The sequence below is a fragment of the Hydractinia symbiolongicarpus genome, chromosome 2 (assembly GCF_029227915.1).
Source record: "Hydractinia symbiolongicarpus strain clone_291-10 chromosome 2, HSymV2.1, whole genome shotgun sequence".
NCBI classification, from domain to species: domain Eukaryota; kingdom Metazoa; phylum Cnidaria; class Hydrozoa; order Anthoathecata; family Hydractiniidae; genus Hydractinia; species Hydractinia symbiolongicarpus.
In genome coordinates, this window is record NC_079876.1 from 15,018,600 (window position 1) to 15,042,559 (window position 23,960).

The window sequence follows — 23,960 nt, forward strand, 5'->3', positions numbered from 1 at the left end:
GCAGGGGATTGAGGGTTCGAATCCCGTCGGAGGTGCTTAAGTCATGTAAGTTACTCAACTTCAACCCTCCTTATGTTTAAAATTTAAGACGTCCTGTCCTGTAAACGGCCAACTAATTTTTAGGCATAAATAGATGAGACAGTCTTGATAAAGGCACTTATTGATCATCTACCAACGCCGCTTCTTTTTCACCTTTCAAAATTTGTCTCATCTTCTGAAATCATGAATACTTTAGAATAAAGGTTTATCCTTGCTTCTGAACAATTGTGATTTTTTTAGCTCTTCTTCTTGTAATATAATTTAAAATATACAATTGAAACGAAGCGTCCGTGGCCTAATAGATAGGGCATCGGCCTCCTAAGCAGGGGATTGCAGGTCCGAGTCGCGTCGGAGATGCTCAACTCATATGAATTACTCTAAATATAACATCTTTATCTGTGTCGTTAAAGGTATCCTATCACGAAAACAACCATCTTCTGTTTCGAAAGTAAGACTTCAGGCATTCTTGAGTAAGACATTTATTGATCATTTACCAACACTGTTTCTTTATGCGTTTCAAAATTTGTCCATGTTGTGAAATTATGGATACTTTAGAATAACCGTTTATCCTTGTTTCCGATCAATAGTCTCATTTCAAGCTCTTTCTCTTTTTATAGTATAATAAAAAACATATCTTTTAAAACTATGCCTCCCTGGCCTAATGGATAAGGCATCTGCCTCCTAATTCGGGGATTGCGGGTCCGAGTCCCGTCGGAGATGCTCAAGTCATATGAATTACTCAAAATCTAACCTCTTTATCTATGTCGTTAAAGGCATCCTGTCCCTTAAACAACCATGATTTGTTTCGAAAGTAATTACTGAGAAATACATTTACCTATCATTTACCAAAATACTTAAAAATTATCTTCTTTATCTGTGTCGCTAAAGGCATCCTGTCCCATAAAGAACCATGTTCTGTTTTGAAAGTAATACTTGAAGCATTCTTGAGAAATACATTTATTTATCACTTACCAAAACTGTTTCTTGATGCGCTTCAAATATTGTTTCATGTTGTGAAATTATGGATACTTTAGAATAACCGTCTATCCTTGTTTCGGATCAATAGCCTTATTTCAAGCTCTTTTTCTTTTTATAGTATAATAAAAAACATATCTTTTAAAACTATGCCTCCCTGGCCTAATGGATAAGGCATCGGCCTCCTAATCCGGGGATTGCGGGTCCGAGTCCCGTCGGAGATGCTAAAGTCATATGAATTACTCAAAACCTAACCTCTTTATCTATGTCGTTAAAGGCCTCCTGTCCCGAAAACAACCATGATCTGTTTCGAAAGTAATTACTGAGAAATGCATTTACCTATCATTTACCAAAATACTTAAAACCTATCTTCTTTATCTGTGTCGTTAAAAGCATCCTGTCCCATAAAGAACCATGATCTGCTTTGAAAGTAATACTTGAAGCATTCTTGAGAAATACATTTATTTATCACTTACCAAAACTGTTTCTTTATGCGCTTTGAAATTTGTCTCATGTTACGAAATAATGAATGTTTCGGAATAGCCGTTTATCCTTGTTTCCGATCAATAGCGTCATTTTAATCTCTTTCTCTTTTTATAGCATAATCAAAACGTGTCTTTTAAGACTATGCCTCCGTGGCCTAATGGATAAGGCATCGGCCTTCTAAGCAGGGGATTGCGGGTTTGAATCCCGTCGAAGGTGCTTAAGTCATGTAAGTTGCTCAACTTCAACCCTCCTTATGTGTAAAATTTAAGACGTCATCTTTAAGACGACATCTACCAACGCCGCTTCTTTTTCTCCTTTCAAAATTTGTCTCATCTTCTGAAATCATGAATAGTTTAGAATAAATGTTTATCCTTGCTTCTGAACAATTGCGACTTTGTTAGCTCTTTTTCTTGTAATAAAACTTAAAATATACAATTAAAACGAAGTGTCCGTGGCCTAATGGATGGGCATCGGCCTCCTAAGCAGGTAATTGCAGGTCCGAGTCGCGTCGGAGGTGCTCAACTCATATGAATTACTCAAAATCTAACCTCTTTATCTGTGTCGTTAAAGGTATCCTATCACGAAAACAACCATGTTCCGTTTTGAAAGTAATACTTTATGCGTTTCGAAATTTGTTTTATTTTGCGAAATAATGAATGTTTCGGAATAACCGGTTGTCCGTGCTTCCGATCAATAGCCTCATTTCAAACTATTTTCCTTTTCATAGTATAATCAAAAACATATCTTTTAAAACTATGCCACCGTGGCCTAATGGATAAGCCGGGGATTGCGAGTCCGAATCCCGTCGGAGGTAGCTAGAGTAGGGAGGTAATTAAAGTACGCTTTAGGTTTTCGACAGTCAAACCCTATTAAAAACGCTGCTTTTAGACCCCCTAAAAAATCTGTGACGTCACAGATTTCATCATGCTTCAAATGAGTAAAACACGTGACATCATGACGGCACTCGACAAATTTGCTAACATCATGACGGCACTCGACAAAACTGCTGAAAAACGCGCATGCGCAAATCTGTTTGAATAGGGAAATTCCCTACTTAAATTGCGACCGCTGTTAGTTAAAGTCTGAATGTACTTATAATAAAGAGAAATGAGTTGGTTCAAGAATGCAATCATGGAACTTGCGGCTCGCAATGGTCACATCGAGATTGTTAAGCTGTGCAAAGGGTGGGGTGCGACAGACTTTAATAGGGCTCTACGAAATGCAGCTCTCAACGGTTACATAGATATTGTTAAAATGTGCAAAGAGTGGGGTGCGACGAACTTTGATTTGGCTCTAGAACTTGCAGCTGAAAAGGGTCACATAGAGATTGTTAAAATGTGCAAAGAGTGGGGTGCGACGAACTTTAATTGGGCCATTCTTAATGCACCTCGCAATGGTCACATCGAGATTGTTAAGCTGTGCAAAGAGTGGGGTGCGACAGATTTAAATTTGACTATGGAAATTGCAGCTTGCAATGGTCACATCGAGATTGTTGTATTGCCGCGTGGTTTTGATGTAATTCATGATGAATTGCTGCGACATCATCACAAGCGTAATTTTTATGCAAAAATATGGAATGAGGTAATGCCAGTGGCGTGGCATCCGGATCGATATTGGAATTGGTGTGTAGACGAGGAAGAAAAGCGCGAGATCTCTAAATTATGGAAGTAATGTCCAGTATTTTGATCCTGGTTGAAGTCTGAGTGTACTTATAATAAAGAGAAATGAGTTAGTTCAAGAATGTAGTTAGTAAATTATATAGCGCTGTCTCAGGGCCAGTGGCAGCAACTCGCGACGCTCTTGCCGATCGCCTGAAGAGTGTACGAGACACTGTTAATCTTATTATAACAGGGCAAGGGAAAAAATTGCTGGAAGGACGACGCTGCACGATGAAATCGAAGCCGAGGCGCGAGAGGACATTTACGATGCCGGAGACATACAAGACGAATACAGCGGAGTCGAAGACATCAAACACATGTTCCCACAAGAGAAAAACCGATCCGAAGGCGTCGAAGACATTCAGCACATTTTTGATGAAAATGACACACAGATGTTGGAAGACGGAAATCGCGTCAAGACATGGTGATTCAACAAGAACCTTAATCAGCCACTGGCGGAGGTCATCATGCGAAAAATTACGCCCTACATAGACATGAGAGTCAAGGTAGTCTACAGTTTTGCTTGCACCATCTACGAGGTAGGAGGTGGCACGGCTCCGTATCACAAGAGCAAGGGAAGCGAAGGATCGCTTACGAGCCTAGCTGACATCGAAGCCTTTATCGAAAAATGCGAAATGCAGCGATTAGATCTAGGAGATCATGAGTTTTGGGGGAAGGCGTACCTGCCACCAGAAAGAACAATCGAGACCCCAGGATCGTACGAAGGGAAAATAGTCTTCCAGCATGTGCAGATCAAGATCATCTCCACAAGGGAGCCTTTGTTAGGCTGTGGACCTTTACCAGACTGGTTGCGAAAGAAGAGGTGCATCTACAGCTTTGACAAGGAAGATGAGAGAACCGTGTGTCTGGAGATGTCTTGCCGTACCCTACCGTGAAGAAAGACAGCAGCGCGAGAAACGTGTCACGAGACCAGCTCTCGCACTAGCACGTGAGTACTACGAGAATCCCAAACTAAAGCGGGAAGAAGTACGTGCTACGAAGCTCGTTGACTTTGAGGGCATAGCGAAGCGTTTCAAGATCAACATCAGAGCTTTTGGGCCCCTATCAAACTCTGAAAAGGCACCATGGAGACTCGTGTACGGTCAGAATCAATGCAAAAAAGATTTAGACACGATAAACCTTGGTATGTTGGATGGACACTGTTTTTACATTAAAAAGATAGATGTTTTAACGCAACATTGGGAATGCGAAGCCTGCAAACAGCGATTCACCAGAGTTGAAAACCTAACAAGGCACAAAAAGAACGAGTGCGAGGGAAGAAAGCCGACTATCATCTGCAAAGGCGAGAAGGTCAAGCGCACGCCTAGCAAGTCAGAGAAGGTCTTTTACGGCGAGGGCTTCAGTTATGACGCTTGTAAATGGCTCGAACACATGTCGAGGGAAACTGGAAGACACATCCATCACGCACTGTGTGGGCATGGAGGAGAACGAGTCATACGCTATGGCAAAAAGGAAAACCAAGTCTACCTTGTAGACGGCTATGAACCTCAGACCAGGACAGTCTATGAGTACCACGGCTGTAAGTGGCACGGATGCCCCTGCCAAGGAACAAACACGAATAAATATCGATATACGGCCACCAAGTCTAAGGAGGAAGGCATCCGAAAACTTGGCTACAAACTCGTGACAGTGTGGGAGTGCGAGAGCCCACCCAAAGCCAAGAGGTACTTCAAGAAAAAATTTCGACCCTACCCTCACTACATCGTGTTTGATTCGAAGGCCCTCATGCTCCCTCTGAATCAGCGGCAAACATCCGATCTAACATACATCTCGGAGCATGTACCGGTCAGCGTCGCCATTCACGATAGTCTGAACTGGGATCCAACGTTCTTGGAGCACGGTGATCCCAAGATCTTGGTTGAACGATTTGTGGAGCAGCTCGAAAAGAGACACGCCATCATCGTGAAAGAGGTGGAGAGAATGTACCCAAGACCTGATGATTTTGACATGCTTCCAGACAAGACTCAGAAGGCATAGAACGAGTGGGTAAACCAAGTGGCCGTGATCGGCTTCAACAGTGGCAAGTATGACCTGAACATGATCGAGCGGTACTTTGTCGATCAAATTGTCAGAGACGATAGCGAAAAGATCAGCGTGGCGAAGAAAGACAACGACAACATGTTCCTCACGACCTCGAGGTTCAAATTTCTCGATATCAAAAATTTTCTCGCTCCTGGTCTGAGCTACGACCGATGGTGCAAGTCTCTGGATTGCAAGCTCGAAAAGCTGGTGTTCCCATACGAGTGGCTGACGAGCTATGACAAGCTAACCCACGTAGGACCCGTGGCGTACGAACACTTCTATAGCAGTCTTAGTGGGAAAAACGCCCTCTCTCTTGATGGGTACGAAACATTCCGTGCAGAGTTTTACAAGCGAGGCTGCGTCACCATGATGGACTGGTTGCGTGAGTACAATTTAGCCGATGTGGAACCCTTCATCGAAGCCGTGGACAAGACAAGGCTGCAGTACTACGACGACGAGATAGATATTTTAAAAGACGCAGTAAGCATTCCAGGCGTATCGATGCGCTACGTCTTGAACAAGTCTCTACGACTGAACCCAAAGCTAGAGCTCTACGCTCCAGGAGAGCCTTGCAAACACAAGTGTGAAAGCAAACCGTGCAAGGGAAAGAGTTGCAAGGCGTGCAAAAAGGTGCAAAAAGCTTGCACTGAGTGCACGAAGAATGAGGCGTATGAACTGCTTCAAACGGGCATGGTGGGAGGGCCTGCCATCGTGTTCTGTAGGTACCACGAGAGAGACGTGACGGGTATCAGATCTCACATCTATGGTCGAAACAGTAAAAAGTGCAAGACCATTCTTTGATATGATGCGAACATGCTGTACCCGAGTACGTTGTTGAACTACTTTCCTTGTGGAAAGGAGAAGCTGATCAAGATCAACCCACCCACGGCTGAGCACAACATCAGACTGTTGATAGAAGGTATGCAAAATGGATCCCTATTTGGTTATGCGCAGGTCGAAATCGAGGTCCCTCTGGAGCTGTATGACAAATTCAGCGAGATGGCTCCGCTATTTGTGGTCAAGAAGATACCCGACGATCAAATCCCCGAGCACATGCACGAGTACCTAAAAGCAACAGGGCGCAAACGTATTCCAGGTACGCGTAAGCTTCTGAGGTTGATGAAAGCTGAAAAGATCTTGTTGCTCACAACCTTGCTCGAGAAGTACCTTAACCAGGGCCTGAAGGTGACAGCGTTTCACGAGTTCATCGAGTATGAACAAGGTAAACCGTTTGCGTGGTTTCCGGAAGAAATTGCCGATGCACGACGACAAGCCGATAAAGACCCAGACAAGCGTATTGCGGGAGATACAGCCAAACAGAAAGGGAACTCGTTCTATGGGAAAACGATCGAGGACCAAGCGAGGCACGCTAATACTACGTTTACCAGAGATGAAAAGAAGGTCGATGCAGCGATGAGATCGCCGTATCTTGAAGATCTTGAAGAGATAGGTGATGCTTACGAGATCCGAGAAGGAAAGAAAAAAGTGCATATCGACAGAGCGTACCAGTGCGGTATTGCGGTGTACCAGCTGGCCAAATTACGCATGTTGGAATTTTACTACGACTTCATTGACAAGTACGTGGATCGTCGAGATTTTGAATATATTTACATGGATACAGACAGCGCGTATTTTGCCATCTCTGGGGAAGAGTTACGTGATGTCGTTCGCCCTGAACTGCTTGACGAGTACGACAAAGACGTGAAAAACTGGCTCGTCACTGATAAGTACTGGAGTCGAACAGGAAGGATATTCAAACCCGAATTTATCGGGTTTAGAATGATCGCTGCCACAACCAAGTGTTATTTTGTGGAAGGGAAAGAGGGCACAAAATTCTCCTGTAAAGGCATGTCGAAGAAGCAGAACGCTATGACATGGGAGAGGTATAAGAACGCGTTGAATGGCTATATTGACATGGCCAAAAACGTAGGTTTCCGGGTTCGCAACCAGGGGATGGTTACGTACGAACAAAACAAGCTGGGCCTCTCGGCTTTTTATGATAAGCGAAAGGTACTCGATGATGGCATCCACACAGTACCGCTAGAGTTGTAGGTCGCGTTGAAAAATAAAAATGATGAGCGACATAAGCCTCACTGTAGCAATAATCCTTCCGTACGTCTTGATCGTGCTCTGCTTTTTGCGTCATAGAACGCTTCTAATAAAGATGAGTGAGATTACGGCTATATTTGATGTTGCAGACACGGAAGCCTTTCAACATCGTGAAAAACCTATCGACAAACGTCAAGCCCTGAAGGATGCTATACGCAAAGGCAAACAACATCTCTTGCCAAAGAAATGTACTGAAAGCTTTACTGACAAGGCATCAGATGAGGTGATCGAAAAAGCGTATGCGGAATTCGTTCAACATGAAATTCACGATAAAGGAGAAAAGACCGCCAGGGCACTCTCCCCACATGCGATTGACATGTACGCGAAGGTCATAGGTAATGTTGTTCAACTCGATAGTGCGGAGGGTCTGAAAAAGGACATTGAGGAAGACCCGATTATCAAGGACTCCATGGCAGATTTAGGGATCCTTGTGTACTCTGCCTTTGGAAAATTTCTAGCGCCAATATTGGTTCTTGCTCATACATTTAACCATGCCTGCCAGCATGTGTCCAAGACAGATAAAAAGCGAGATGATGAACAGCAAGAAGAAGATGGAGAGCAGTCAGATATTTAACAAAAAATTGAAAATGCAGTATTGGATGGTAGACGAAGACGAGTACCGAAATGTTCTAAATAAAACTGCAAGGCTAGCCGAACTCTCGCGAAAGCGAAAAAACCACGCATACGTAAAGGAATTTCTAAAAGGGTGGCAAGCCCTGTTCGCGTACGGAACCTACACATTCGAAGGGGAGGTAGGCTCCAACTTTTCATCATCTGATGCCTGGAAGCTGATGCAGGATCCTGAAGACGCACATCTTGACGAAAAGACGAAAAGTTTCAAAAGGCAGATGATAAACTTTATGCGCGCTCTAAAATGGATGCAGTGCTGCGGACGTCTCACGCCTGACAAAATCCAAACCATCCATGAAATCATGATGCGCGAGGAAAAACACAGGGACGGCAAACCCGTGCTGACAGGGAAATACAGGACGACTAAGGCATTCGCTGGCTTTCACGAATTTGCCCCTGTTTCTGCAATCCCAAGGTTAGTGATAGACGCCTTGGATCGATACTACTCTACAGAGACTGACGATCTGATATGGAACGCGGTGAGGTTGCTTATGGACTTGATTAATACCCATCCATTCGAAGATGGGAACGGGAGGCTATGTAGGCTCGTTATTTCCCACGTACTTGTGGAGAGTGGAATGAGTCTCTTTCCGGTTTTGCTTAGCTCGTTTCACAAACGCGGCAGGCGCCATTACCTTCAGGCTGTTATAAGGTTTGAAGAGAGACCATCGTTATTTTACACGATGGTCTGTAGGTCTTTGGTGAAGGTATGGGATAATTTTGAGCAAAACTTGGCTCTGCTAGAAAAGTCGAAAATTCACTGATTCGTCACTACAAGGAAATTTTGTAAAGCCCTTTACAAAATTTTTAGCCCAGGCGTGCCTTTGGTCGTTTAAAACGATGGCTTTTCCCTCGTTGTAGGTGGAGGATGAATCCCCCCCCCCCATCTGGTCACCCCCTCTAGAGACCTCAGATAAAGACCTCTTTTCATCTACTATTTTTCCAAGGGCAAGTCTAAATAAATGAGCGAATCTAACCAAGTCATAACCAAGAAGAATAAGGGTCGTGTTACTGCCGGCAAGAGACTTGCTGAATGGAATCGCAAGAACAAGGCTGACTTACAGAAGAACTTAGGCAAAAGTACTTCACAAGAGGGTCAGGAACCTGTCGCAAGTCCTCACAAGTTCAGTGCATATCTCTATGTCGCTGGAAGTCTCGCTGCCGTACTTACCAGTTGCGTGGCAGTCTATTACATACGTGCCAGCGCGCTAAGAAAGCCTGCTGAAACCATCTCCGCAGGTGCGTCTCAGCAGCGAAAGCAAGAGCACACGCGAGAGCACACGCGAGAGCCTTCGAAACCCTAAATTGATATTTTCGAGATGCTATAACCTATAATAAATGAGCAGCAAAGAGTATCAGAAAGAAGTCGTCGATTCCTTGTGGGAATCTGTCAGGCTAGTATCCTATACTATTGTCTTGGCGCTAGGCGCGAAAAAGGCTCTGGGGGTTTCTAGACCGGGGGCCAAGATGGACATGGAGGACGGCTTGAAGCTCGCTGGCTATATGACAGGAGCGATATTATTCGACGATTACGCGATAAAACAAGGGTGGTATAAGCGTTCCATGATGCCTTCGAAGTAACTGTCTAACTCAGAATAAATATGACTCTAGACATTGTCAAGGACCCGCATACGGCAATCTTTACTGGACCGACAAGCTGTGGCAAGACGCAGCGTGTCCTGGATTTGCTTGAGAACGAGTATAGGCAGCATTTTGACAATATTGTCATTCTCTGCCCTACAATCCGCTGGAACAAGACCTATCTCGAGAGATCCTCGCTATGGAGGGATGACTATGTGTTCCTGGTGGAGCCTAAGGAGCAGCTGTTCGAGTGGATCCAAAAACTGTCGTCATTGCTGGCGGGCGAAGAGACGTTGTTTATCGTTGACGATATGATAGCCGACGATAGCCTTGATAAAAAGCGACAGCCCTTGCTTGAGCTTGCCATCAGTGGTAGACATCGCAAACACAGTCTCTGGCTACTAACGCAGTCGTATACCGCCTTGCCGAAGAACCTCAGACGACATGATCAGCGACTGGGAAAACATCAAGGCTCAGCTCAAGAAGTCCAAGCATGCTTGCTTGTACATAATACTGGAGCACCCCATGACTTGGAAAATTTTTTGAGTTCTGTCCCAAGCAACCTGGTTGGAATTATTCCAAAACTACAAGATGAAAAATATTGAGATAAATCGTCTTTTCAGATCCCTTCCAGCCCGTTTTAAACATCAGAAATTGATGGAGCTTGCCGAGATCTAGGATTTTTTTGGTAACCTTGATAGATTACAAAACCTACGCTTATGGGTATCAACTGAGCGGTTCCCCCGTAGCAGGGGAACCTGTGAAATGGCTCGGGCTCGAGAAATTTACCACTCGTTGACAAGGGGGTCGATATCGACCCCCTTCATCCAGACACGATGTTACTGACAGAAACCGGTCTCTATTGCTTCAATGTAGGAAACCCAAGGCAAAACCATTGGGTTGTTGAAGAGGTCCGCAATCCTGCTGGAATTGTAGAGGAAAATCAAGCGGCGCTGGCGTTGCTTGAAGATGACCTCGAAGAAAAAGATATAATGTCAACTGTTCTAAGGCATACATCCTGGTTGGAATATAATTGGGAAAGTTATATATTGACCGTTTCAAAATATTTCAATATATAATTAAGCGTTAAAGAAAAATGGAAAAGTACGTACAGAGTCAGCAATTTACAAAGTCTTACGATGTGACGGTGCCGGTTCCGCGATGTTGTATCAAGGCAGGATCTACTACCGGTTATTGTTCACAGTGTTTGGAAAATTTTAGATTTAGAAATGGAGCATACTACGAGGATTTTATACATCCGAACGATGATGAGCTTCTAGACAAAGTAGCATCGGGTGAAAAGCCGTGGGCAACAATTCCCTGTAAGGAGGAAGATGAAGTGCTCGAATACGATATCGAGGATCGCAGGGGTCTGCATATTGTTTCCGATGAGGTGAATAAGTGGGGCATGCTCTGCTACGAGATTATCAAGGATAAGGAGTTAAAGCTCTCGGATCTGGCGGACTTGGAGAAAATTGGCGACATACTAAACATTCAAATCGAGGATAGGCGCCTAGTTGATATCAAAGATCTTGATAGCGAGCCAAATGTTATCAAGGGAATCGTCTATGGCTATCCATTCTATACCCTACATCCTGATGATTATACCCGCCTTCATCCGATTGACTCCAGCGATGACTCCGACGATGATTAAAGGGCTCGGGTAGGTATTAACGTGAACCACAGGTTCACGTTAACTGCCACAAAAAATTACACCCACAAGTGGCAACTGAGCACTAATGGCTCGTGCAATTTACCATTCTATGACATACTCCGGAGGTACTTCAACATCCTCTGGGATTAACATGAGCTCCTCTGTCACAAAGCTTCGATCAGGCCCATCTGCCAAATAGTACAGGAGACGTGTACCAGTGACAATACGATCGAGTCTATACGTCTTTTTGCTCCACCAGGCGTCAGTAGCACGTCTTCTCGCATCACCATGCTCTTCCCCCGGTTGTAGCAGGTACAAGTAAAGACCGTCCTCAGGTAGAGGCTTTGTTTCCTTTCGGTCCTGCTCCAGCCCATCGCCTTTCATAAGCGGTACCTCATCCATCTTGATTGCCTTGTTGGGTTTCATGCCGATCATGGCAGATTTGGTATTGTTCATGCCTTCACGATAGTGTACAGATGTTTGACCCATGTGGTACTAGTCTCATCAGTGACCAACTCTTGCGCATCCTGAGGTTTGAACAGTCTCTCAGCGAGCACCTTGTTATAGGACTCGACAAAGGCTGTGAACGTATGGTGATATTTGGTGGTTGCGCGCTTAATCTCGACGCCTTTGCCCTCTAGCAGCTTCGTCACATCTGACTTGAACTCACTACCGTTGTCGCACTGGAAGATCTTCGGATAGCGTAAAGGTCCTGCTTTGCCTCCAGCGTAAATGTCCTTGATCATGTCGGCGACTTCGCTGGCTTTCTTCGTTCTCAATGGTCTAGCTACCTTGTAGCGCGAGGCTACATCGATCCCTGTGAGGATATATTTGTATTTCGAGCCATACAGGCATTTATGAGGCATGCAGAGCAAATCAATTTGGTGCATTTCATTAGGCCTTGTGATTGTAAAATGCGGGTAATCAATCCTTTTAGGTCCTCGAATATGTCTAAGCCAGAGCAACTGACGAGACAGCCAGTGTACGACTTTCTTTTTAGGTAGTTCACTGTGCTCAGCGTGCAATTTAACAGCCTTGCGACCAGTCCAGAGATTTTCAGGGGTATAGTAAATACTGCTTAGCTTTTCCGCTTCTTCTGGAGTAATGATATGTTTCGACATGTTTATTTTAGGATTCGACATATCGAAAACATTTTACGCCGTCTAGGCGAACTTGTACACCGCAAAACCAAGGAGGGCTAGTGATCCTACGATGAACGTCAGTTCGCCGTCTTGTTGCTGCTTGCTGGGTGTGTAGAAGTCGGATAACTTAGGAGCCTTCTCGATCGTTGCGATGTAATAGTCTCTCATACCTTCATCGAGCTCCTTCAAGCTCTCTCTAGCTTGCCTTTTCAGCTCTTGTTGATGGTTATACCAATCGATCTTTGCCTGCCGATCTCTTACCCACTGTTGCTGAGCTGCTTGAAGTTGTTCAATCGCCTTGTCGTGCCTTTTACGCTCGGCCCCACCATGGCCTGACAGCTTACTGATTAAGTAATTCGATTCGCTAAACGCGAGGGCATTGATTATAGCCCCACCCGTGAGTACTAATATGCTTGCCATCTTTATTTTAGGATTCTCGTTTAATATTCGACACTGTGAAAACGCCTATCTAAGATGTTCAGCTGAGCATCTTGAAGTAGGAAAACGTAGCATTTAATATACCCCGTTGTTCCGTCTGCTTTCTTGGTCATATGCAATGTTATACCGTCTGACAATCTCTGTAACGGCCTTCCGGAACCATGGAGACTGTGATCAGGTGATGCTCGGAAATCAACAAACAGCGCATAACGCTCAGTCATGAACTGCCCAATTGTCACCTTTGAATCGTGGCTACCGAATAAGTTTACAATCTGCTCGAGGTGATCTTTCGGGAGCATCGCGTGCGTGTAGAGCTCATTAGGCTCACCCTCGACAGTGATCGAGATTTTTTCGATCTTTGCGTTGTAGAAGACCTCGTTAGCACCCGAGTAAGCCTTCACTTTTCCAGGGTCTACAAACAATAATAAGACACCTTTTAAACTTTTTGCTGGAGTATTAATTTGCAAATTGTAGCTGGTATCAGCCTTTTTTATCGTGACAACCTTGCTACGGAGAACCCTTTCATAGGGTAGCGCTAAACGACTATACCGTGACATCATAGCGCTCGCGAGTCCCTCGTTATTAACCTTGTCAAACTCTAACGCGATATTAGTGATCTTGTACGCACTGTCTGCAGGTTTAGCTGCCGTGCTTCCAACAGCTGCCGTACCACCATCTTTGATAACATCACCGTACGATGCAAAATGTATAACGAATTGCAGCCTATCGTGTAGCCCTGGCTGGTAGAACAGCAAGTCTCGTGTCAATTCAAACATTTTACCGATAGGGATGCAAAAGGTGTTGCCGTAAGCTGCGACGATCGTTTTTTCCTCATCCATACCGACATAATCAGTCGCTTTGACCTGTAAGGCGCGGATTGTACCGTCATTCGGATTGATCCCCTCTAGGATCAAGTTGTTTTCCCGATCAAACTTGGGCAACCATAGGTCCTTGTAGGTAGCGATCACCCTGTAGTCGCTAATATTTTGCACCTCGTTGCTATTCAAAGTGATATGAAGATTTTGCACCAAGGATTTACCTATATTGCTGACGATAGTGCGCTTCGTGTTTGTTCCCGTAAGCTCCAGATCGAAAAGTAGTTTGATACTGCCTGGAAAAATTACATCGTTCTGCCCCATGTTGGGGATGTCAACATACAAGTCCTCATTCTGATTAGTCGTACTAGGCAAATGACTTACTTTCACACGCTGCTTCTTCCCTTTCATAGCCATCATTGTTTTAATCTCCGCGTAGGGATCGAGCTTAGTTCCGAATATGTTACTCATGCTTTATTATTAGCTGATTTTCATTTCAAATAAATGCAATGCCGATTAATCCAATATACGAAGGAGACGACTTTACACCAGAGGAAAACATTTCAGACGAGGATTTCAGTAGACCTGATGCCAATTTAACGCCCGATTGCCTGGCGGCTCTGCAAGAGCATCAGGAGCAAGATCAGGAACAATCCGGCTCAGCACAAGGCGACCTCACAAGGCAGAGGGAAGAGCTATTAAAATCAAAGGTCGACGATCTTTACGAACACCTTGGTGAGGAGCTAGGACAGCCAATCGCGAGATTTTATAACGAGTTTGAGGTACAAGGAAACCAGCTTCTTTTCGATGGCATAGAGATCACGAAAAGGCATGGTGAATTAAGGAGCGTTGCCGAGATACGGAGGAGGTTAGGTACAAATCGCTTGCGAGCCATGGGGTTTACCGACTATACTACACCAAACAAAGGCAGTAAGGTAATGGCTCAGAAACTCCTTAACGAGATTGTTCACGTTGATCGCCTAGCGACTCAGCAACAGAAGGCCGATGATATTGAAATGATGCCGCTGCTCGAGAACGTCCTTGATGAAACGGAGAGCCTGATCGATCGCGTACCGGAGGAAGAGACTCCTTTTGGCTTCACAGAGCGTGAAAGAAGAGGGCTCAACCTCGAGCTTCAAACGCTAAGAGGTAACCTGAGGCACCTGAAAAACAAGATGATCTTCTACGACAGCGAGATCGCCAAAGCAGAAGCCAAGGTGAAAAGGCTTGAGACGAAGAAAGCTACACCTGGAGTATCAGAGGAGCAGCAAACTATCTGGAACGAAGACATTGCAAAGGCTAGGGAAGATCTAGAACGACTCCAAGATCAAAAGGAAGCAGTACGAGAAGCACACGGTTTACTATCATCTGACACTCAGGGCCAACTGAAAGCAATTAAGGAAACGCTGATGAAAATCGCAGAAGGCGATAAATCTCTGGCTGAAAAGCTTAGAATCATATTCAAGGAGCAAGGGATTACTATAGCTAGTATCGTGGCGGCCGTTGGTCTACTGATTTCCACCATCGTACTCCCAGTTACGGGTGGTGGTTCCGCAACAGCCGCAGGGAAGGGTTTTATACAAAAACAGCTGGAAAGGCTTGGAATATTTTTGAAATACTTAGCAGGTAAGGCAGGTGCGGCGCTACCAGGGATTATTGGCACGGTTGTCTCGTTCTTTTTTAGAGTGGCTGCGAGAGCTGTCGAATATTTAGCCAAGCATCTATACATGGCGATCGCTGCCGCTGCTGCTCTTGTTGTGGCCTATGTTGGGAAGGCTGGCAGCGCGAAACATAGTTCCAAAAAATCGTAGATGATCTAGTATGTTTTTAGGATTCGACATATCGAAAACATTTTACGCCGTCTAGGCGAACTTGTACACCGCAAAACCAAGGAGGGCTAGTGATCCTACGATGAACGTCAGTTCGCCGTCTTGTTGCTGCTTGCTGGGTGTGTAGAAGTCGGATAACTTAGGAGCCTTCTCGATCGTTGCGATGTAATAGTCTCTCATACCTTCATCGAGCTCCTTCAAGCTCTCTCTAGCTTGCCTTTTCAGCTCTTGTTGATGGTTATACCAATCGATCTTTGCCTGCCGATCTCTTACCCACTGTTGCTGAGCTGCTTGAAGTTGTTCAATCGCCTTGTCGTGCCTTTTACGCTCGGCCCCACCATGGCCTGACAGCTTACTGATTAAGTAATTCGATTCGCTAAACGCGAGGGCATTGATTATAGCCCCACCCGTGAGTACTAATATGCTTGCCATCTTTATTTTAGGATTCTCGTTTAATATTCGACACTGTGAAAACGCCTATCTAAGATGTTCAGCTGAGCATCTTGAAGTAGGAAAACGTAGCATTTAATATACCCCGTTGTTCCGTCTGCTTTCTTGGTCATATGCAATGTTATACCGTCTGACAATCTCTGTAACGGCCTTCCGGAACCATGGAGACTGTGATCAGGTGATGCTCGGAAATCAACAAACAGCGCATAACGCTCAGTCATGAACTGCCCAATTGTCACCTTTGAATCGTGGCTACCGAATAAGTTTACAATCTGCTCGAGGTGATCTTTCGGGAGCATCGCGTGCGTGTAGAGCTCATTAGGCTCACCCTCGACAGTGATCGAGATTTTTTCGATCTTTGCGTTGTAGAAGACCTCGTTAGCACCCGAGTAAGCCTTCACTTTTCCAGGGTCTACAAACAATAATAAGACACCTTTTAAACTTTTTGCTGGAGTATTAATTTGCAAATTGTAGCTGGTATCAGCCTTTTTTATCGTGACAACCTTGCTACGGAGAACCCTTTCATAGGGTAGCGCTAAACGACTATACCGTGACATCATAGCGCTCGCGAGTCCCTCGTTATTAACCTTGTCAAACTCTAACGCGATATTAGTGATCTTGTACGCACTGTCTGCAGGTTTAGCTGCCGTGCTTCCAACAGCTGCCGTACCACCATCTTTGATAACATCACCGTACGATGCAAAATGTATAACGAATTGCAGCCTATCGTGTAGCCCTGGCTGGTAGAACAGCAAGTCTCGTGTCAATTCAAACATTTTACCGATAGGGATGCAAAAGGTGTTGCCGTAAGCTGCGACGATCGTTTTTTCCTCATCCATACCGACATAATCAGTCGCTTTGACCTGTAAGGCGCGGATTGTACCGTCATTCGGATTGATCCCCTCTAGGATCAAGTTGTTTTCCCGATCAAACTTGGGCAACCATAGGTCCTTGTAGGTAGCGATCACCCTGTAGTCGCTAATATTTTGCACCTCGTTGCTATTCAAAGTGATATGAAGATTTTGCACCAAGGATTTACCTATATTGCTGACGATAGTGCGCTTCGTGTTTGTTCCCGTAAGCTCCAGATCGAAAAGTAGTTTGATACTGCCTGGAAAAATTACATCGTTCTGCCCCATGTTGGGGATGTCAACATACAAGTCCTCATTCTGATTAGTCGTACTAGGCAAATGACTTACTTTCACACGCTGCTTCTTCCCTTTCATAGCCATCATTGTTTTAATCTCCGCGTAGGGATCGAGCTTAGTTCCGAATATGTTACTCATGCTTTATTATTAGCTGATTTTCATTTCAAATAAATGCAATGCCGATTAATCCAATATACGAAGGAGACGACTTTACACCAGAGGAAAACATTTCAGACGAGGATTTCAGTAGACCTGATGCCAATTTAACGCCCGATTGCCTGGCGGCTCTGCAAGAGCATCAGGAGCAAGATCAGGAACAATCCGGCTCAGCACAAGGCGACCTCACAAGGCAGAGGGAAGAGCTATTAAAATCAAAGGTCGACGATCTTTACGAACACCTTGGTGAGGAGCTAGGACAGCCAATCGCGAGATTTTATAACGAGTTTGAGGTACAAGGAAACCAGCTTCTTTTCGATGGCATAGAGATCACGAAAAGGCATGGTGAATTAAGGAGCGTTGCCGAGATACGGAGGAGGTTAGGTACAAATCGCTTGCGAGCCATGGGGTTTACCGACTATACTACACCAAACAAAGGCAGTAAGGTAATGGCTCAGAAACTCCTTAACGAGATTGTTCACGTTGATCGCCTAGCGACTCAGCAACAGAAGGCCGATGATATTGAAATGATGCCGCTGCTCGAGAACGTCCTTGATGAAACGGAGAGCCTGATCGATCGCCTACCGGAGGAAGAGACTCCTTTTGGCTTCACAGAGCGTGAAAGAAGAGGGCTCAACCTCGAGCTTCAAACGCTAAGAGGTAACCTGAGGCACCTGAAAAACAAGATGATCTTCTACGACAGCGAGATCGCCAAAGCAGAAGCCAAGGTGAAAAGGCTTGAGACGAAGAAAGCTACACCTGGAGTATCAGAGGAGCAGCAAACTATCTGGAACGAAGACATTGCAAAGGCTAGGGAAGATCTAGAACGACTCCAAGATCAAAAGGAAGCAGTACGAGAAGCACACGGTTTACTATCATCTGACACTCAGGGCCAACTGAAAGCAATTAAGGAAACGCTGATGAAAATCGCAGAAGGCGATAAATCTCTGGCTGAAAAGCTTAGAATCATATTCAAGGAGCAAGGGATTACTATAGCTAGTATCGTGGCGGCCGTTGGTCTACTGATTTCCACCATCGTACTCCCAGTTACGGGTGGTGGTTCCGCAACAGCCGCAGGGAAGGGTTTTATACAAAAACAGCTGGAAAGGCTTGGAATATTTTTGAAATACTTAGCAGGTAAGGCAGGTGCGGCGCTACCAGGGATTATTGGCACGGTTGTCTCGTTCTTTTTTAGAGTGGCTGCGAGAGCTGTCGAATATTTAGCCAAGCATCTATACATGGCGATCGCTGCCGCTGCTGCTCTTGTTGTGGCCTATGTTGGGAAGGCTGGCAGCGCGAAACATAGTTCCAAAAAATCGTAGATGATCTAGTATGTTGATAAAAAACATATTAGATCGCCTAGCGGCTCAGCAAGAGCAAGCCCGTCTCAGCATGAGCACCTATTTTTTAATCCATAGATATGCTAAGATGAGACCTACCCCCGCAGTAACCAAGGTGGTCTTGGTGTCCTCGTGAGGGTTTCCATCTCCTAGACCTGACTGAGGTATCGGTGGCATCTTTTCAGACCCCCAGGTTAGGGCACCCCGCCCCGCTTGGGTAGGACTGACTCGTCTTAAACCCTGAGGCTGTGTGGGCTTGTTGTTTAGGTCTAGCCTTATGCCAATCATCGCACTCGCCGGCGCGATCAAGATGTTGTTGTTATACCCCACAATTTTACCAATACGCAGGTTCATATCGGATAGTGGCATGTACACGTGGTGCATCACGGCAAAATTCACGGGGGTCCTGGCATATTAAAGCACCTTTTGAAACTCGGTGATATCATGGCCTACGTTCTCCTCACGTTGTACCATGGCTTTGAATTTCTGTGGTAGTATCTGTCTCGCTGTAAAATTGTCAGCATCCGAACCTATAAGGGATGCCTTGGCATCAGCTTGGGATCCTAGTAGTAAAATCACGTAAACACGAATACTCTCGCTAAGCTTCGACAGACCTTCCGATGTCAGGCCATGGCTCGTAGGCATGATAAACTTGGCCCAGTCCCCATCAACTTGCGGCCACCATCTACCATTTGTGAACGAGGACATGAGAGCCTTAAAATTGTATTGGGCATTGGAGTCGGCACCATATTCACGACAAATCTGGGCATATCCAGATGTAGAGTAGGGGTTCTCGTATTGAGAAAAACCGTCATCGTATGGCATGGGTACCTTCATTCTCGCTAGGATACGCCGCATGTGGTAATAGACGTGGAATTTAAAGATACTGTTGATGAGAGGCACGGAGCCATTCAAGTGTTTGGCGGATATACCTAGGGCGGTACTAGCGCAATGACAAGAGAAATTAACTTGTATATTCCAGTAGCCAAGGGCTTGACCGGTCCAATTTACACTAACCGGGTCGTTGAACAGGTTAGTGTGGACCTTTATAGGGTATTTCGTGAACATCGAGAAGGTCACGGGAATGTGCGATTCTGTAGAAACGTAGAGGTCTTGATGTTCTAGATTAATTACACCGAGGGGCCATTCTCCTCTATTGGACTTGTATTTTGCCTTGTGGTTATAACTATAAATGTTCTTGTTTCTTTAAGAATAAACATGAGACAGCTTTATGTCACAGATATAGAGAAGCCCACGATTTTTGACGATTACCTAGGGCAGGACACGAGAATTGCCCTGAAATCGATAAGTATCAGGCCCGTATGGCTGAACCTCTACAGTAACAACGATTTTACAATACGCAAAGTAGGACCTGATCAGACTGTTACCCGAATTGAAATAATGAACGGTCTGTACAAGATCGAGGATATCGCGGCCATCGTCAACAGTCAAGCACAGGACAAGATTAAGCTGTTTGTCCTGAAAAATGGACTCTGCAGACTTAGGGTTAGTGACGGGTATACTGTGGTAATTCATCGAAAACTGCAAGAGCTTATGGGGCTACCCTACGACCCCGCAAAAAAGTATTTTACCAAAAGCGACTATGACAGCTACTACAAAACTGACGTGTACCAAAGATTAAACTCGTTTGCCCCAGCTGGATGAGGATGACTGCCTACTGGATGGAAAGAAATCAAAAATTCTTGCTTTGCTTCCTACTAAAGAGTTAAATGATTGATTGATTGATTTAATTTATTTACCGTCGGTTATTATATACAATAGTTCTTTAAAAAAATAATATTTTGCAAAAAACTAATCAAAACCGACCAAATATTTTTATATACTTACAATTTAGATGAAAACTATAATAAATAAATAATGAACAAATAATAAATAAAAGATAAACATTCCCCCTTCGCCATTTTCGTATTGATTACGCAAGTTATGGAATCAATTGCCGACACTCTGTGCATGAACAGTGAGAGCCATTCCATTTTTTAATCATTTGCTTAAATTTAACTAGATCTTCGCAACTCTTCGTATGAAAAGGAAGTTTATTCCAAACTTTTGGGGCTAAACATCGCAAACTGTTTAGACCAAAGGTGCTTGTTTTTACACTGATGGTTTTTAGGTTGTTCATGTTTTGACTTCTTACTGGCCTATCAGTTTCCTCAAAAAGGAAAATATCTTTCATGAAAGAAGGACTGATGTTTCTCTGAATTTTAAATATTTCTATGCATAAATATCTGTGCCTTAGTAATTCCATATAATGTTTATTTGGGAGGCAATCAACTGGTCTAGGGTCATCATAAATAAAACTTAAAGCCCTGTTGTGGAGTTTTTCAATTTTCAATAGAGATTTCGAAGAAGAGAAATGCCAAACTAAGGGACAATAATTAAAATTTGCATACACGAAGCTTTGTGCTAAAATAGATCTTGTTTGCAAAGATAGTACATTTTTAAATCTAAATAATGCATTCAGCTGGGCTGAGGCTTTTCGACAAAGATTACTAATGTGCAAGTTGAAATTTAATTTATCATCAATTGTTACTCCTAAAAGTTTTACGGACCTTTCTGATTGTATGACTCTATCGCCAATGTTTATTTCAAGCTTCGAGTTATCAATTTTGGCTCTTGATAGAAGGATCGAATGAAATTTGTTTGGATTTGCTATCATTTTGTTATTATTTAACCAAGAAAGGGCAATTTCGGATTCCCTTTCTAAAGTCTTAATGAGATTTTTAATAGTGTTTGAATAAGCTGATATCGTATTGTCGTCTGCGTAATTATGTAGGTCACTATTTACAATAAAATAAAATAAATCATTCATAAATATATTAAAAATAATTGGGCCCAACACAGAGCCCTGAGGCGCGCCTGACAAAATTAATTCAAATATACTATACTCCACATTTACTCGTGTGGATTGTTCTCTGTTTGTAAGATACGATAGAATATACTCAAGTGATTTTACATCAAAACCGTAAGCATGAAGTTTGGCTATAAGTAGATGCATGGGGAGACATGCTTACATTGAATTTTGACACTCCAATCTACCTTCCTTTGAAAGGCTCAACAGACAGACTGGAGTTCATGCTGACGGACGAGCATCATCATGAAAAAAATGTTTCGTTCGTTGGAATTACGATGCATTTACTCATAGAATAAATGACTGATACAATGAAGCTTTACCCAACTTTGCCGCCAAGTGCGCCTGAGCAGGAGCCTGATCGCCTAGCGGCTCAGCAAGAGCCTGATCGCCTGGCGGAAGAAAGTCAGGTCTACAGGCTAAAAAAGATCGAAGAAATTGAGCAGTACCTCCGTGCTGAGATCAAGGAGAGAGAAAAACTCTACAAAAAGTTCAAGCTTTGGGGAATCGGGCTTCGCTATGCTGATCATGGCATGATTGCTGTTACCGTCATCACCTCCGCAGCAGGTATTGCCACGCTTGCAACCGGATTCGGAGCCCCTATAGCAATTGGTCTTGAGGCCGCGGCTCTTGCAGTGGGCATAGGCCAAGTAGGTTTGAAGAATGCCTCGAAGCGACTAGAGCACAAGGTGCACAAGCACGAATGCATCAAACTCCTGGCAGAGTCGAAGCTAGACACTGTTTACGATAAGATTTCCAGAGCGATCCAAGATGGTACAATTTCAGACTACAAGTTTACATGGATCATGCAGGAAAAACAGCGCTACATGATACTCAAGGAGCAGATTCGACAACGAACGAAAAAAGCTGTGAAATCCATCAACGAGAATGAACGCGCAGAGTTGCTGGCACAAGGCAGGCAAGAAGCCAAAGATGACATTTTGAAAAAACTTCAATCTGCGCAGTATGTCAGCGCTACCTAGAGTCTCCACCTGCTTATTCGTAGATCGCCTGGCGTCTCTGCAGGAGCATCTAGTGTATTGTTCAAAACACTAGATCGCCTACACAATCTCGATCACTTCTCCTGTATCTTGATCTATGAGCAAGTCGCCATCATGTACGACACGTCGCTGAGCGAGATCCCTCAAATATTGAGCTAGATTTTTCTGCCATGCAATTTTAACACAAGGCTCGCAGTACGGTCCGTCCGTTTGTGTCGACGCATCCTTATACTTGACTTTGCATATGGCTTCAACAAGGTCTATTCGCTTCAATGTGGAGTACCCTTTGAGACCTAAGGCCTTAGCTTCCTGTCGCAGTTTGTCCATTTGTTTATGTAGCTGAGCACAACCAGGCTTTTCGTTATTTTTGTTACTGTCTCCAGTCACAAAAGATTACTTTTTAGTCTCCTTAGTCTTCCACTTCCACAAGGTCGTAATCATAGTAAAATTGACCAGGATTCTTCGTAGATTGTTTCTTTCCCAGTGATTTGATGAACATCTGACCTGTTCGACCTATCAAAGCTTCTCTCAGTACACTCGTTGCCCATGCTCGAATTCGTTCACCATTGCAATCGATCAAGGCGATGACATCTCTTCAACATACTCAATTTTGAATATGATTCCAGTGGGAACATCACGCCACTTCTTAATACTCTCGTGTTCTGATTTCAAGGCATCAAATTGTTCTGCGGATAGGAAAGGCATCTCTTTATTATAGATTTTTTAAACCTCAACCAGGATCAAAATACTGGACATTACTTCCATAATTTAGAGATCTCGCGCCTTTCTTCCTCATCTAAACACCAATTCCAATATCGATCCGGATGCCACGCCACTGGCATTACCTCATTCCATATTTTTGCATAAAAATTACGCTTGTGATGATGCCGCAGCAATTCATCATGAATTATATCAAAACCACGCAGCAATACAACAATTTCGAGGTGACCATTGCGAGCTGCAATTTCCATGGTCAAATTTAAATCTGTCGCACCCCACTCTTTGCACATTTTAACAATCTCTATGTGACCCTTTTCAGCTGCACGTGCCATCGGCCAATCAAATTCTGTCGCACCCCACTCTTTGCACATTTTAACAATCTCTATGTGACCATTGAGAGCTGCATTTCGTAGAGCCCAATCAAAGTCTGTCGCACCCCACTCTTTGCACATTTTAACAATCTTTATGTGACCATTGAGAGCTGCACGTGCCATCGGCCAATCAAATTCTGTCGCACCATATTCTTTACACATTTTAACAATCTCTATGTGACCATTTTCAGCTGCAAGTCTCATGGTCCAATTAAAGTCTGTCGCACCCCACTCTTTGCACATTTTAACAATCTCTATGTGACCATTGAGAGCTGCATTTCGTAGAGCCTCATTAAAGTCTGTCGCACCCCACTCTTTGCACAGCTTAACAATATCTATGTGACCATTGAGAGCTGCATTTCGTAGAGCTTCATTAAAGTCTGTCGCACCCCACTCTTTGCACATTTTAACAATCTCTATGTGACCAAATTTAGCTGCATTTCGTAGAGCCCAATCAAAGTCTGTTGTCACGATGTCACGGTGGTTGTGAACGTTATCCATGATCT

At 44.1% G+C, this 23,960-nt stretch overlaps 1 protein-coding gene across 1 annotated transcript; it reads left to right on the forward strand.

Moving 5' to 3' along the window:
* The first annotated feature begins 2,595 nt into the window (after window positions 1-2,595).
* On the forward strand, window positions 2,596-23,240 carry LOC130629612 (ankyrin repeat domain-containing protein 50-like). Its single transcript, XM_057442872.1, has 2 exons — window positions 2,596-3,197; window positions 23,102-23,240. Exon 1 carries the CDS (start codon window positions 2,608-2,610, stop codon window positions 3,169-3,171), a length of 564 nt encoding a protein of 187 aa, XP_057298855.1. The 5' UTR covers window positions 2,596-2,607; the 3' UTR covers window positions 3,172-3,197; window positions 23,102-23,240.
* The last annotated feature ends 720 nt before the right edge of the window (window positions 23,241-23,960 follow it).

Excerpts from the sequence above, each read along its gene's own strand:
- LOC130629612 (XM_057442872.1), top strand. The coding sequence starts at position 2,608 with ATGAGTTGGTTCAAGAATGCAATCATGGAACTTGCGGCTCGCAATGGT.